The sequence below is a fragment of the Phanerochaete carnosa genome (genome assembly GCF_000300595.1).
Source record: "Phanerochaete carnosa HHB-10118-sp unplaced genomic scaffold PHACAscaffold_3, whole genome shotgun sequence".
NCBI lineage: Eukaryota > Fungi > Basidiomycota > Agaricomycetes > Polyporales > Phanerochaetaceae > Phanerochaete > Phanerochaete carnosa.
In genome coordinates, this window is record NW_006767630.1 from 1,286,926 (window position 1) to 1,301,392 (window position 14,467).

A 14,467-nucleotide genomic window follows, 5' to 3' on the forward strand; every position below is an offset into this window, starting at 1 on the left:
TTTGCCACCATTGCTGCGGGGGAGGGCAGGTGGGAGCGTCGAGCCACCGGTAACGGAAACCGTACACCCCATGCCAGCTAACCATGTGGAGTACAACTCACCTGAGCTGCTCCTTGCGATTTGGGTCGCTCGAACATCACCTCTGGCAAAATGGCTATTGTCAGCGTCAAAAGAACGGAGTGTTGTCCGATGATGATTCGCTTTGCGACCGTCCCGTCCCGGCCCAGAGGAGGCCCTGGCTCTTAGTGTAAACTCGGGCTGTATTCAATACTCCGGCGCGCTCTCCGAATACGCCGATAGCAGCGGCGATGAAGGCGCTCTGGCGACGAACTGCGTCGAGTTCCAGGGGCTGAGCGGCCGTGGAAGAGATACGAAGGTGTAGCGTCTCTAACCTTCTTCTAGCAGGCGCTCAAGTTGGACAAAGCCGGATTCTAGCGTGCTTGCTGCCGCCCAGGACAGAGGACACTCTAAAAGTGAGATCGCCGTTGCTCTCAGTCCAGTGGACGCCATACGCGGTCTCGACACGCCGGCGGTCGTCTTTTCTGCGAGGCGTCCCGGGAGACATTGTCCGAGCACGGGGTTCAGGACGGTGGCCAATACAAATTGAGTACTCGCCTGCCTCAAACCAGACTTCTACCGCTGGAGGCATCGCTGCTAGAAGTCGGCTTGTCGAGAAGCTGAATGCTCTGCATGAGCGTGTATCATGCGCCGCAAAGACGCCAGCCCCTGACTTTGACAAATTCTGGAGAGAACATGTTTGAGCCTCTCGGAAAGCGCGGCGAGCTGTGATCCAGTGGGAGGAAAGCGACGGCAAAGACCGCCGCTGGGCCGCTGTGCGCGCATCGCATAATTGAGACGATTCTGCGGAGGCCTTCCCAATTTGGATCTCGGTGCGCATGCCCCAGCGCTTGCCGGCGTGATCCGACTCATCTCATCTCCGATCTGATCTACCGCATTCACAAACGGGCGGCTGTGGTTTGCCAGTTGTCAAGTCAGTGGCTCTCTCCAGCCTCGAAAGTAAGTCTGCTCCGAGTGTCTCTAGGTTGCTTTCTCACCAGCCGGAAACATCTTTGTAGTCCCCGGTACATATACGCGCGTACGTATTATCCAAGACACGGCCTCCAAAAATGATTGCCGTTGCCGTCGTGCTCCCCAATACAAGGCGCTCACAGTTTCCAGATTTGCCATGGCTCCTCCATCGTCTGCGGCACTGCCTTTGAACGTGCCTGCGACACCCTCTCGCTCTCCCATTCCCCCGTCGCCCAGCAGCTCCACCGCGGTCTCTTCCAACAGCACGAAGCCCGCGAGCACCTCGTCGGACATCTCCAGCCCGCACGAACTGACCGCTTTCGTAAGTCGCCAGCACCGCCGGTCCGCGTATCGCTCCCTGACTTTGCGCTTTTGACCACTCTGCTCGCTTCCCACCCGCAGGTCGAGAACCTCCTCGAGCAGCTTGACGCAAAATTCGAGGACATGTCCTCCCAGATCCTCGATCGAAGTGAGTTCGGACCCCACCTCCATTTTCTCTTCAACGTTCCACCGCGCGGCTTATCAACGATGCCTCCTCTTCGCTTCCGCAGTGATGCAAATGTCCAGCCGGGTGGACGCACTGGAGGCGTCTATCCAAGATATCATCAATTCGGGCGACGGCCCCTCCCCCGCATCTGGCCTGCCGCAGTCCCCGACTGCCCAGCGCAAGGGCAGCACTTAAGCGTGTGCGTTCAGGCATGCAACGCCGAGTCTCCCGCTGCTTCTCGAACCGGATCCTGCATACCGCCCTCTTTCCCGTCTGTTACATCACACCCTGTACCCCGTACCGTAATTCACTAGCCACTGAACGATACCTAATACATTTCATTACTGGCGCATGGGCGGATCCACCTGCGCGGCACCTCCGAGGGTACTGACCAAGCCCCACAGGCCCTTGACATAAGCCACCCCCTCCGATCGATGTCCCGACCATGTCGAGCGGGGCAGCGAAGCTCTTCATTTCTCGACCTCAATCTCTCATCGAGTTTATTCGTCCCGGAACCAACACTTTTAGGATTGAAAGGATCTTTCTATTAGAAAAATACCAGCAACCCCGACAGGCCCGACCATTCCTCGATTGATAAATACAAAAATATATCTCGGTTCAGCGTGCTTGTCTGATAAGATACTAGTACGTTTGTCGACTTGTCAACTAGTCCACTCCAGGGCCGCTGGCCCCCGGAGCGGGTGTCAGCACACGCCTGGGAGCCTGCGTCGTAGTGGCACCACCGCCCAGCATGGCCGAGAGCATGTCGCTCAGCGGGTTCGCCTGCTGCGCGCGAGGCGGGGTGATGGCAAAGAACAGCTCCGATATCTCGCTGAGGTTCTAGTCGGGAGAAGGAAATGATGGATCAGCATCACTTGTCAGGATCTATCGATGAAGTGAATGCGGAGGTGGAACTGGGCCCTTCGTCCGAATAGCCCAGCGGGCGTCGCAGGAAGCGAGACGAAGAGACGAGCGGCCGGGTAGACACAGAGTCTGGAAGCTGCTAGCCCCGAATCGGGCGCGCTGAGCAGCGCGGTCCGGCAGAAAAGCACTCGGGGAACGAAAGACGCACCTGCCGGACTTCTTTAGCCGCCAGCACGCCGCCTCTGCTTTGATACGTCCCACACAAGCGCACCCATGCCTCGCGCACAGCCTTGTTCTTGTCGCCCTGGGCGCGCTGACACGTGCGTACGGCTAGCTGGGTAAAGTTCACGAGCGAGTCTTTTGTCAACACCACCTCGTCCCGGTGTCCGTTCACGGGGTTTCCGACGGGAATGGTCGACGGCTGGTACGGCGAGACGAAATCAGGACGAGAAGACGCGAACTGCGAGACGAGCCGCGACAAGAAGGTGCGCGCGGCCAGTATGTTCCCGTTCAGCAGGTATCTACAATGCGGAGGGTCAGCTCTCTTCCATCTGCAAGGCTGGCCCGCATGGCAACGGCGGATTGACGGGACAAGCATGGCAAGGTTCGAGGGATGGTGAAGGGTCTGATGTGAATCAATGCGGTAGAATAAGACACTTACGGTATAGTTCCTCGAAGCGCAAATGCCCCCGGCACACCACCCGTCGAGGCCCACTGGACATACATGTCGGCGAGCACTCGGGCACTGTCTCGCTTGCCGGCTGCGAGAAGGTGGCCTTCCGCAGCCTCGAATGCGTTTTCTGCGAAGGAGACGTAACGTAAGATGGTGACATGGACGCATCAAAATCTTTGCCCACGGACCCTTGTAGAGGAGTTCTCCAATGTAATGCTGGAGGCTTGGATCACCGGAAGGACAGGGACCGTGCTTTGCCGACCATCTTGAGCCCAGGTTAGTGAGCGAGTGGCATGATGCGACACAAAGCTGACGTACGCAGTGGATCTGTCAATGATAGTCTTGCGCCATGAGCCGGAGGATCCCGTCAAGGCGATAAGCTGTGTGAGCCGACCTGGTGTGGAGAGCAGGACGCTGGTGAGTGGCTTGAGCGGTGGAACACACCGAATTTATCGCGGTTGCTGACCTCTGGTCTCGTCGCTCACTTCATCGCCCTTTGTATCGTACACTTCGAGGAGGAAGAGTGTAAGATCGGTCCCGCTCCCCTGCTGACCCGCCTTGAGAAGCTCGCGCGCGGACTGGAAGAGCACATCGATGGCGGTGTCGTACTGCCCCGACTTCTGGTATCTGGATGCAAAAGTCCTGGCTTTCTGGTGGGCTTCGTAAGGCTGCCCGGCCTCGATGAGGGGCAGGATGGCGTTGAGGGCCTTGCCGGACGACGCAGGAGCTGCTGGAGGCATAGCTGAGTGCGGTGGAAGTGCAGGCTGCGCTGAGCGCCCATGTGTGGGGGGCCGCCGTGGCGGCCACGTGGGAACGATGCAAAAAGTGCAAAAAGAAGTGAAGCCAGAGCGATTTGAACTCAGAGGCTAGGACCAGACGCGCTGCCGTTGCGCCATGGTACCGTGGCCCGGCCGTCTCGACAGTACCCCACAACTGCATTGCCGAGGGCCGTGGAACTTGTGGGGATCGCGGCTCGACGCGTTCAGTGCTCGCCTGGACGTGTCTTGCGCTCGCCAACATGGTCTCCGTCACTATTTCCTCGACAAAACCCACCTCCCTTGCAAAGGGCCTACCGGCCATCCTCGACTTCTCCGGCAAAAGCGCGGATGTGGTCACTGTCGCAGACGTAAAACGCGCTTTCACCGCAAAATACCCCAATGTATGTCTGCTGCTTCAGAGACCGTGCCTGTCGTGTGCTCACGTTTCCGCTAGTTCTATCCTTCTCGTCAAAAATTGTCTCTCAAAGGGGAGAGTAAATCCTTGCCAGATGAGGCCACGCTCTCCAGCATTGGTCTGAGCGACGGTGGTGAGCTGGCGGTCAAGGACTTGGGTCCCCAAATAAGCTGGACGACGGTGTTTGTGATTGAATACGTGAGTGTCTTTGCTACTTACCAGCCGGTATGAATAGGCTTATACCTTGCGTGTAGCTGGGGCCGCTTGTTGTGCATCCTCTTATGTACCATGTCCCGAAGCTATTCTATGGCCAGGATGTTCAACATAGCTCTCTGCAGAAGTAAGTCGTGTCTACACGTCTCAACCATTGGCTCTGATGTGTGGTGGTCCAGATACGTGTACGGAATGGTTATGGCTCACTTCTTGAAACGTGAATACGAATCCGTCTTCGTACATCGGTATTCACATGGTACTATGCCATTCGCCTATGTTTTCCGCAAGTACGTCAACCAACTTGAACGATTCCATGTGAGGCTCACTTTACTGCAGTTCCTTCCATTACCACATCCTTGGGGGAGTGACACTCGCATACGCCGTCTACAGCCCTACGTACTCCGCCGCTTCATCCTACATCCTGGATACTATCCGCGACAACCCCATGTTCTTGAAAGCTTGTGCTGCGGTTTGGCTGGTGGGTTAATCTGCAGTTTGATGCCTGTAAACCAATTGACAATGTCCGTCAGTGGGCTGAAGTATCGAATCTCAAGACCCACTTGATTCTGCGCGACCTTCGCCCTGCAGGGACCAAGAAGCGAGCTGTTCCCTATGGATACGGCTTTAACATGATTACCTGCCCGAATTACTTCTTCGAAATCATTGGTTGGTTCATCGTGTGCGCCATGACGGGCAGTTACGCTGGTATGTCTCTTCTATGTCTCGCCAGCGCGCAGGCTAATGAGCGCCACAGCCTGGGTCTTCCTGATTGCTGGCTCATATATGATGGCAATCTGGGCGATCAAGAAGCACAAAAACTACAAGAAGGAGTTCGGTAAGGACTATCCAAAGCGATACAAGATGATCCCTTTCGTCTTCTAGTCGAAGACTGAATTTCGGACACAACATCGATATCCTTTTACATGGTTGTTGCTTCTTGCAAGACGCCAGACTATATACTACAGCGGTAACTGTTGTAATCTATGGCCAGCTGCAAGTGAAGAAGCGAACTATGGTATGCTATATGCAAGCCATATTTCTTCCGCGCCTTCGCTTCCGGCTTGAATACTGATACTAGCCCCTACCCAACCACTTACGAGGTGTGCAAGGGCTGTCTTAACTGCCCATCCTGTCAGAATGATCATTGTGGTGAATACAGGATGACAATCCAGCACGACTATTAGCGATACGAAGATTAGACGGTTCACCGTGATGTATAAGAGTACGCTCGTACCCCGTAGTCCAAAACCGGTTGCCATACCCCCGAGAACATTCCGTATTATCCACTCGCGGTCCAACTTGTCGTCGTCGAGCATCTCCAACGCACCTCGCAGCATTGGATGACTGAGTAAATTGGTCGCATTGTACTGCGACTGCAATGAGTCGGCTGATGAAGACTGCGAATTGGGGCGCCAGATCGTGAGGAGGAAGAGGAGGAAGAATTTGTTTAGGGACGAGTAGAGAATCGTGAGCGGAATGTGTGAGCAACGGAACTGCGTGCGCAGGCCGGAGGGGGCTTGCGCGTCACCATGTGAGCGCAACCAGTCAAGAGCGTGAAGGACGATAAAGCTCGCGAGAGTCACGCCGACGTGAAAGCCCACGGTCTCTGCGACAGGTCATGAGAGGCGGAGATGTGAGAGAGCAGATGAAGTTATACCTATTAGACAGCCAGTCAGGACGCGGAAGTAGCTTTCAAGAGCATCCTGATTCCACTGCGCAATCTCCACAGTGCCTGGGCTTCGTCCGCTTCTTTCCAAAATCGCGCTAGAATCTTAAGCCTGACGTAAGTTTAAGGCGTAATGCAAAATAATGGGCGTACTGAGATGGGTCCATCGAATGACTGAAGTAGTCAGCTAAATGTGCAGTCAGAACAACCACGCCACGTTACGTACATGCGTCAACAGCCACTAGGAAGAATCCCAGTCTCAGGATTTGCAGCCGGCGTCCCTGAAAAAGGCGTGCCGCCGTCGGGCTTAAGTTCGAGGAAGCAAAAACACACCGACCTTCTCGCGTTGCAGCTCGTGGCTCTGAGGGTTCTCTGAAGAAGTAGCCTCGCCAGAGCTCTTGTTGCTCAGCCTTCTCGCACCTGCGCCGCGATTGAACAAGAGGTGTCTGAACACGTCCCGCTTCAACAGCATCAGGTCGATCCCTAGCGTTAGTGCATCGTGTTCGACGTAGGGGTCAGCAAAGGCATGACAGCTACTCTAGAGGAGATTCAATCCATCGACATAAGTCAATGAACTTGTAAGAGAGACAGGCCAGACTCACGCACTGTTCCAGACGGAGGTTGTCCTCCGAGTCGTACACCGTGTACAGGTACGGTGTAGGGTGGGAGCAATTGGTGCAAATGGGCATCGGACTATGCCTCCCCGGAATTGGTTCTGCGAGATCCGTTAGAGTTAGATGAATTTGTTCTGCTGTAAAGATGACATCAGAAACACACAGCTAGCGAATGGCCTCTGTGAACAGATGAAAGCAGAGAGCACATCCCCGAGGCGACGCCGCGCATGATGACGCTTACATAACCGAGAACAGGCCAGGAACTCGGCGCACAACTTGTTCACTCCTAACATTGCACCCCTGTGAAATTACTGCCAGCTCACCCTCTATTACAACATATTCCGTCTAGATGCTGGCTGTATCTACTGCGTTCAAACTAGTCCAGACTGTCCTCCACACTCACGGCGGTATACGACTTCCATATGCTCTTGCTGGCTCAGTGCGATGGACGAGCAGCCAGGCCCTTCCTCGTCCTCCAGATCTGAAAGCACTGGAATCTCCGGAGGACAATCAGCGGGCGCGGACATGGATTGAAAGGTTCAAGACGCAGTCGATAGCAAGGGAGCTCGTGGAGCTAACTTTCTCACGGAGCTCAGGTCCGGGCGGGCAGGTCATTGTCATCTTGATCTCCTTCTCCCTGGGTGGCTGATTGTGGCTCTTGCAGAATGTAAATAAGGTCAACACTAAAGCAACGCTGAGGTGTTCGTTGTATGAAAAATGGATCCCGTCATGGGCACGAGACGTTCTGAAGAAATCGGTGGGCGTAGTTGCGGTTTGAGTTCAGACCAAATGCATTAACCTGCTGTGGGGGCAGAGCAACTACGTGTCTTCAAGCGAAACGTTGTTGGTTACTTCCACAGTTCACAGGTCACAGGCGCAAAATGTAGAGGAATGCTTGTCCAAGGCGAGTGGCTCTTTATGACGTCGATTCGACCTCGATACGGAGTCGGTGGTCCGTGATTCATTAATTGCAAGCTCTCACTGACCACGTCGATCACTTTCCGCGTTGCGTTTGATTCTCGACTGTTAGCTACATGCGTTGATCCTCTCCGCATCGTCTGCTGCCCTGATCACGGAGCCTTCCGAGGAACAGAAACAGCGGGTACGACGGTTCGAGGCAGCCGACAAGGCACGCCGGAGGCAAATGAAGGACAAACGGAGTGAGGTCAAGCGGACTCGCAGAGGCGGCTCCGACTGGGCCTAGTAAATACCTCTTCGTGTGCCTGATTATTTTGTCAGCCGGAGTGGGAACACACTGATGTGAGTGGCTCTTTCGTTCTGGAATAGTGTTAGACCAGGCTCTCACAGTTCGCATGTTCTATGCCCCTTTGCATCGCTGGCTCAGTCCGCGACTGTACAAATACACTCCTATCGAGATCATCTGTTCGTTGACCGTCATGGTGGGCATCTGGTTCCGCTGCGGCGTTGCACTGACTATACTCCGTTATGACGCCAAGATACGCGATCTCGGACCACTCCTGTCGGTTAGGCTTCCCCACAGTGACTATACATACACGACATCTGTAGTCTGTCCCCACACCTTTCCCATCCTCCCTCTACCCCTAGCATGTCTCAATCTCCCCGACAAAATTCACCAAACAATGGCAGCGTCAACGCCGGTGACAGTCGACTAACGCGGGCAGGCCTTTTCGCGACATTCAAGGATGACGTCCAGGCCGCGTTGCTGGAGTTCATCGGCACAACGGTGTTCCTCATACTCGCCTTCGGAGCAGTACAGGCCACAGTGTCAGAGCAGGGCAGTTCAGGGGCAGCCGGTGACTCGGGTATCGTCCGCGTCATGTACATCTCGCTGTCTTTTGGCCTCAGCCTGCTGATCTCCGCGTGGCTCTTCTTCCGCGTCACGGGCGGTTTGTTTAACCCCAACGTCACCTCCGCACTTCTTCTTTCGGGCATCATTGGGCCTGTGCGTTTTGTGTTGTTCTGCATCGCTCAGCTCATCGGAGGGATTGCTGCGGCAGCCCTTGTTCTGGCATTGACACCGGGACCCTTGGCTTCAAAGTGAGTTACATTGTAATATCCCGTAAGCCATACTGTGAAATGACCCATGTCACAGTACTGCCCTTGCACCAGGCATTAATGCCGCGCAGGGTGTATGGATGGAAGCTTTCATGACTGCCATTCTCTGCCTCGCAGTACTCATGCTTGCGGCCGAGAAGCACGTCGCGACTCCATTTGCACCGGTATGTTTGGTATTCGCGTCTCCACAAACACCCACCAATTGACGCACCCCAAGATCGGCATCGGTCTCACTCTCTTTGCGGGAGAGCTGTTCTCGGTATACTACACCGGCGGTGCCCTCAACACCGCGCGAGCATTTGGGCCCGCTGTCGTGACCGGCTTTCCGCATGGCTCGCACTGGATTTACTGGGTGGGCCCGGGCATTGGCTCGCTTATCGCGACAGCGCTGTACGCAGCTCTCAAGCAGTAAGTACAGCACGTCCTTCTGAGATTGCACCTCGATGCTCAATATCGCAGCTACCGCTATTGGCGTCTGAACCCCGGTCAGGATACCGTTAACTCTGAGGAGTCGCCGCCAGGCCCAGTGGAGAGCATTATGCATTCGCGCTCGACACGTTCGTCGCGGCGGAGCCGCAGTGAAGACCGGGACCGTGCGGAGCGTACGGAGAAGTCAAGCAATGGTCATGCCGGTGTCCCCGACGGCGCCAACGGAGAAAACGGTCACAGACCGAACGACAGCCCGGTATAAAGGGCATGCAAAATATCGCGCAACATTTTTACGAACTTTAGCCGTGCAGGGACGTTCATGTAGTCTCACCTGTAACTGTTATGATATCCAGCTTCTTGATTTTATCGGCATCAAAGATAGGGATACTCATGTACCAGCGTATTGATGTCAGATTCATTGTACTGAGAATGATGGCAATGCGGACGTATATTACATGAATTGAAGTCAGAGTGAATGAGACGAACTCGCCAGAGAAGTACCTACAGAAAGAGCCGTCAACGACAAGTCCGAATGTAATACGAGAAGGGTCAGCAAGTGCAAAAGGTAATCAAAGCAAAGCTCATCAACAGCTTCTAGTTGATATATTTGAAGAGCAATCATCCCAGTTTAAGACAATGCTTATATAGCCATCTGCGATGACTCACCGTCTGAATGGCTTGTGGAATACCTACAAAGTGAACTGATTAGATGAAGAAAACTAGCGTTGACGAAAGAGTCAGAAGGGGGTGCCCGAGGTTTTTGAGCTGCGCGGGCATTTTCGGCATCGTGGATACGAAGACCGTCGTGATGGAAGCATCATTGAACAGGGGTCGGAACAGGACACTTACCACACGCTCGAGAGACTATAAGACACATGTGATGAGAAGGTACCTAGAAAAGTGAGTCAGATGGCGATTCGAACGACGTTCAATACAGGAGGCTCAGTAAGATTTAAAAAAAAACAGCCTTGGAATTGTCGTCACGGGTCCTTCACGTTGCAGCGCGAGGTCAGGCGGTAACTCCATTTGTTGCATCGTAGCGGCAAGAACGCGCATGGTGAAGATACACACCTATTAACCTAGACCACCCAGCAACTGACTTGTCAGTGCTCGTAACGTTCCAAGCTACCTAGGCGACAGGATATGATCAGCCAGGCGTCCAAGGAACACACACATATAGGTTGAGTGTATCAGGGGATTGACAGATAAAGATAAAAGCATCGAGCAATGAGCTCTCAGATACTCTAGTTTGAATGATTTTGGATCATCACGTGTAGGTGTCGGAACACTAGTGAGGAAGGAGGGAACTCACCATCCACCAAGCTCAATCCGCTTCCATCACTCCTAACACGCACAACTATCGGATAGATGAAGACATAACTCTGCGACAAGGCAAGTCAGCGAGATCCCAACGAATGAGGCGTAAAAACCGATCAGTGTAACTATGACAAATTCTCAAAGCATCGTATGGGGCACTGGTAAGAAACCCCACACTCGAGGTAAACGAAAGGTATCATCTCTTCGAAATGGACAAAAGAAGTGGGACGGGTACACTCACGATTTTGGCTGACGACCTCGGGGAGAACCTGAGGCAAAAGCGCGCCTCTGAAATTTGAGCTCGGTACTTTAGGGCGAGCTCCGGCATTTGCCGAGCTTGCACGATGCGCCGCTTTCGGTAGGCGTCGTTGGTGACATGACCTTGTACCCTCGTTGCATCTTGTGACTTTGAGCTGACTGAAAAGATGTTATTAGGTCTCGGACAGAGATTATGTGCGAGGAGGATTGTTGCTTCTTACTCTGCCCTTCATCCCACGGCTCCTTGTGCGCGGCCCTTATCAACCCGGCCAGAGCCGATAGACTTAGAGCATGACAAGTTCGTCCCCCCGAGTGGGAACGAAACGGATAATGCTCTCGTTATCTTGCACGGTCTTTTGTGGGTGCTGAGGCGAGAATATTGGCGCACTTCGTGGCTAACTCGCGATCTCTAGCGGCATGAAGAGGAACTGGCTTTCACTCGCCAAGGCCTTCCTCAGGGACCTCGACCGACCAATCTACACCTTGGCAAGTCATCCAACGTGTTACCCTTACAAAGTCAGATCTAACTCGAAGCCTGCAGGATTTGAGAAACCACGGAGCATCTCCTCACGCGGAACCAATGACCTACTTGGCAATGGCTGAAGATGTTCTAGAGTTCTGTCGCAAACGCTCGCTTAGAGACGTCTCTCTCTTGGGTCATTCGATGTGAGTCCGACATTGGATATTTTAGTGCAATATCTCATTTTCATAGGGGTGGCAAGGTCGCGATGTCTGTAGCCCTAAGCCCGGAGCTCCCCAGAGAGCTGCTTGCGCATCTGATCATCGCAGATATGGCCCCATCAAAGGGTGCATTATCATCGGAGTTTCAAGGTTACGTTAAAGCCATGAAGAAGATAGAAGATAGCCATGTGACTACACGACAGGAGGCTCAGAAGATATTAGCACCCTACGAGCCTGTAGGTTGTGGGTTGGCCGGGTAGAGTCGAAACACTGACCACGACTGTAGGATGCTATGACTCGAGCTTTCCTCCTCACAAACCTCCTTCCCCAGGCACACGATCATCACCACCATCCTCTGAAGTTTCGAGTACCGATTGATATCATCGGTAAAGCCATTGTGGAAATTGGCGATTTCCCATACGAGCCCACTGAGCGCAGCTGGGACGGACCTACACTGTTCATCAAGGGGCAAAGGAGCAAGTGCGTGGGATCTTCTAACTTGCAATTCTGCACTGACGGTCATCTAGATATATCAACAACCGTAATGTACCAATCGCGAAGCAATTTTTCCCGAACCTGGCACTCGAGAACCTCGAAACCGGACACTGGGGTAAGTCCTCGGATATTCACTGTAATAATTGTAATAATCGTGACTGAATCCTCAAATCATAGTACATGCAGAGAAGTAGTTACTTCGAGCCCCAACGCATAGTTTTCACCTGATTGATGACTTTGCAGGCCCAACGAGTTCAAGAAGCTAGTTCTCGACTTCATCCGCAGCCACGAAGCTTAATGGGGATCTAGACTTACACTACTACAACAGCTTAGCTCAAGATCGTGAGTAATCACATTGATATGGTATACGTAGAGCGGTGGAGCCGCTAGACACAGCGGGCTGTTTCCATGTATCAAGTCGTCAGTCGCAGTATTCGCTGATTATCTCGCCCTCCCAGTCTGTCTGACAGTCCCTGTCCAAGATCAAGAGTAGGCTCCCGTTACTCTGCTGCGACAGGAAGGTAGAGGAACAGCTGGGCGTCGTCCCATACGTGGACGCCACTGACGCGACAGAGCCATGAATGCCGCCCAGAGACGCGCTCGGCAAGATAGGGATGATAGTCTTCGATATCGGGGTTGAATGCGTCACTCCACTCTCGTCAAGCAACGCCAAAATGCTCGTTATCCTTCCTGAGGTCGCCGTATACGATGTCGATGAATGGGCTTCGGGCACGGTCGAGATGGTCGAACTCACTGAGTCGCACTCTGCTCTAATAACGGTCCTCGCTGTTACTTCGTACTGGGAGCGTTCCTCGAGGTCCTGCGGTAGTAGGAGTGGACGCAGACTTGGCTCTCTCCTCTGGGCCGGCCCATACTCCGCAGACCGTTTGGCGACCCGCGTCGGCAGGATCAAAGGACGGAGTCTGGGACCAGTTGCGAGACGAGCGGTCGGAAGAATATCTCCAACCTCGTCAGGTCTTGGCTTGTTGCGAGATGGATACGGCGGTGGCTCCTTCAATGGCGTCGCCTGGGCCTTTGAGTCCTGTTCATCTGAGCCCTCGGCTGCGCTGTGCGCTTTCCATTGCCGGGAAACGTACGATATGATGCGACTCTGCTTGGTATCTTCGAAGAAAGGTTCGTTGACCGGACTGCCGGGAGGTAAATTGCCGATGTATGAGGTATACGGAGGAAGTGGGGTGGAATACCCACAAGTTGGCCATTGGGCCAGCTCCGGCGGTGTTCTGCGCTGGGCGAGGTTTGTCTGTTCGCCCCGCAGCGAAAGATCCCCGCAATTGGCTACGAACAGTTGCATGGGCCGCTTACCACGTCGTTCAACGAGACTCTTCGTCGTACAATACGTAGTGCTTTCCGGAAGACGACCGTCGGGACTCATGGTACCGTTATCAGCTCGCGCCTCCACCGATTCACCCCTCGCAACCGGTGTCGCCGGCGCTGGTCCACGAGGCCGAGCTGGCTCAGACGAGGCTATAATCCTTTGATCTAGCACCTCTGCGGTTTCGGAAGCCGTGGATGAGTTTGCTTCATTCGTCATGACCTCGCGAAGGCTTGGGTGATCCTTCAGGAGTTCAGGCGGCGGTGATCGCCTCGGAGGATCCCAGATGCTTCGTACGTTCTGCACATTCCCAGCGTCTGTATATCCTTCTGCTATCAGATAAGTAGACCACTCCTTCGGGCCCTAGGCGCACCTTCGCTGGTACCATGGCCAGAGGATCCAGATGCAACTGGTGAGGGTCCAAAGGGGTTCTGGACGGGCGAAGTATCGGAGTTCGCCTCAGCTAGTACAATCTTCTCGAGAGAAATCGCGTCATCTACTCACAAGTTAGTCAGAGCCGGGCTACTAGCGGGGAAAGCTTACGGCAGGGAAGGGGCTCCATGGTATGATGTAGATTATGGCATCGATGCGAAGCTGTACTTGTTATTGACAGCGGCGTTGTGCGCACTTGCGGATTTCTGAGGGCACACTCTACGTCCCGAGTAGGAGTGTAGTTTGGAGCGTCGCTGAATATTGATTTGTAGAGAGTCAGGAGAAAGCGAAGGCCGGAAGCGATAACATGCAAGAAAGCATGAAAGGGAGGCATGGTCACGAAACACGAAACACAATGTACACAAGGAGAGCTTAAGATGGATGAGATCATTGGAAGCTCTATAGTACGATACGTATGGCTGACCTTGCTGACAGGCCCCGCAGTTTCGATCCAGTCCGCTCAGTCAATTCCAGGCTGTCATTAACAAACAGGCACCCTAGATCCACTGCTTAAGCTAGTGCTGAACGAGACTACTTGTAGAAATACACCTGAACTAACAGATACCGTAATGCAGCTTGCACAAGGCAATGGACAGAATCATATCCATGTTACGAATAACCTCCTCCATAACCGAGTGAAAGTTACGTAAGAGTTTTTGTGGCGTTTGCAGGTTCGGGCACGGTTGCATAAGAAAATCCTCAAAGTTTTTGTTCTGATTTTTTATGACCTGAGGCATCGAGCAGGGGTATCCTCCGCCATGTGACA

At 53.7% G+C, this 14,467-nt stretch overlaps 7 protein-coding genes across 7 annotated transcripts; 5 read left to right on the plus strand and 2 right to left on the minus strand.

The window, feature by feature from the left end:
* The first annotated feature begins 1,036 nt into the window (after positions 1 to 1,036).
* On the plus strand, positions 1,037 to 1,906 carry PHACADRAFT_116130 (uncharacterized protein). Its single transcript, XM_007393082.1, has 3 exons — positions 1,037 to 1,351; positions 1,432 to 1,498; positions 1,581 to 1,906. Exons 1-3 carry the CDS (start codon positions 1,187 to 1,189, stop codon positions 1,709 to 1,711), a joined length of 363 nt encoding a protein of 120 aa, XP_007393144.1. The 5' UTR covers positions 1,037 to 1,186; the 3' UTR covers positions 1,712 to 1,906.
* An 86-nt stretch (positions 1,907 to 1,992) lies between these two features.
* On the minus strand, positions 1,993 to 3,807 carry PHACADRAFT_171018 (uncharacterized protein). The gene is made up of 6 exons (XM_007393083.1): positions 3,520 to 3,807; positions 3,372 to 3,447; positions 3,242 to 3,318; positions 3,042 to 3,180; positions 2,589 to 2,901; positions 1,993 to 2,356 (listed from the first exon to the last, which is right to left on the minus strand). The coding sequence occupies exons 1-6, from the start codon at positions 3,791 to 3,793 to the stop codon at positions 2,183 to 2,185; spliced, it is 1,053 nt and encodes a 350-aa protein (XP_007393145.1). The 5' UTR covers positions 3,794 to 3,807; the 3' UTR covers positions 1,993 to 2,182.
* Positions 3,808 to 4,071: 264 nt separating this feature from the next.
* Positions 4,072 to 5,321, plus strand: PHACADRAFT_89473 (uncharacterized protein; the record flags this gene model as incomplete). Its single annotated transcript, XM_007393084.1, has 7 exons — positions 4,072 to 4,212; positions 4,266 to 4,424; positions 4,481 to 4,566; positions 4,619 to 4,726; positions 4,776 to 4,917; positions 4,970 to 5,144; positions 5,194 to 5,321. 7 exons carry the CDS (start codon positions 4,072 to 4,074, stop codon positions 5,319 to 5,321), a joined length of 939 nt encoding a protein of 312 aa, XP_007393146.1.
* Positions 5,322 to 5,449: 128 nt separating this feature from the next.
* On the minus strand, positions 5,450 to 6,794 carry PHACADRAFT_158843 (uncharacterized protein; the record flags this gene model as incomplete). Its single annotated transcript, XM_007393085.1, has 7 exons — positions 5,450 to 5,616; positions 5,674 to 6,045; positions 6,097 to 6,176; positions 6,259 to 6,292; positions 6,332 to 6,386; positions 6,443 to 6,643; positions 6,708 to 6,794. 7 exons carry the CDS (start codon positions 6,792 to 6,794, stop codon positions 5,450 to 5,452), a joined length of 996 nt encoding a protein of 331 aa, XP_007393147.1.
* Positions 6,795 to 7,068: 274 nt separating this feature from the next.
* On the plus strand, positions 7,069 to 7,923 carry PHACADRAFT_158844 (uncharacterized protein; the record flags this gene model as incomplete). Its single annotated transcript, XM_007393086.1, has 5 exons — positions 7,069 to 7,158; positions 7,180 to 7,329; positions 7,384 to 7,476; positions 7,534 to 7,623; positions 7,750 to 7,923. The coding sequence occupies 5 exons, from the start codon at positions 7,069 to 7,071 to the stop codon at positions 7,921 to 7,923; spliced, it is 597 nt and encodes a 198-aa protein (XP_007393148.1).
* A 363-nt stretch (positions 7,924 to 8,286) lies between these two features.
* Positions 8,287 to 9,168, plus strand: PHACADRAFT_89277 (uncharacterized protein; the record flags this gene model as incomplete). The annotated part of the gene is made up of 3 exons (XM_007393087.1): positions 8,287 to 8,738; positions 8,794 to 8,920; positions 8,974 to 9,168. The coding sequence occupies 3 exons, from the start codon at positions 8,287 to 8,289 to the stop codon at positions 9,166 to 9,168; spliced, it is 774 nt and encodes a 257-aa protein (XP_007393149.1).
* A 1,704-nt stretch (positions 9,169 to 10,872) lies between these two features.
* PHACADRAFT_182246 (uncharacterized protein) lies at positions 10,873 to 12,130 on the plus strand (the record flags this gene model as incomplete). Its single annotated transcript, XM_007393088.1, has 7 exons — positions 10,873 to 11,118; positions 11,174 to 11,246; positions 11,302 to 11,426; positions 11,473 to 11,677; positions 11,728 to 11,921; positions 11,969 to 12,051; positions 12,114 to 12,130. Exons 1-7 carry the CDS (start codon positions 10,928 to 10,930, stop codon positions 12,128 to 12,130), a joined length of 888 nt encoding a protein of 295 aa, XP_007393150.1. The 5' UTR covers positions 10,873 to 10,927.
* Positions 12,131 to 14,467: the final 2,337 nt, after the last annotated feature.

What these genes read in the sequence shown, in the direction of transcription:
- PHACADRAFT_116130 (XM_007393082.1), top strand. Translation starts at nt 1,187, where the DNA reads ATGGCTCCTCCATCGTCTGCGGCACTGCCTTTGAACGTGCCTGCGACA. An exon ending in CGCACGAACTGACCGCTTTC is followed by an intron (nt 1,352 to 1,431) that starts GTAAGTCGCCAG and finishes TCCCACCCGCAG; the next exon opens with GTCGAGAACCTCCTCGAGCA. An exon ending in CTCCCAGATCCTCGATCGAA is followed by an intron (nt 1,499 to 1,580) that starts GTGAGTTCGGAC and finishes TCGCTTCCGCAG; the next exon opens with TGATGCAAATGTCCAGCCGG.
- PHACADRAFT_171018 (XM_007393083.1), bottom strand. Translation starts at nt 3,793, where the DNA reads ATGCCTCCAGCAGCTCCTGCGTCGTCCGGCAAGGCCCTCAACGCCATC. An exon ending in AGTGAGCGACGAGACCAGAG is followed by an intron (nt 3,448 to 3,519) that starts GTCAGCAACCGC and finishes TCTCCACACCAG; the next exon opens with GTCGGCTCACACAGCTTATC. An exon ending in CGGCTAAAGAAGTCCGGCAG is followed by an intron (nt 2,357 to 2,588) that starts GTGCGTCTTTCG and finishes TCTCCCGACTAG; the next exon opens with AACCTCAGCGAGATATCGGA.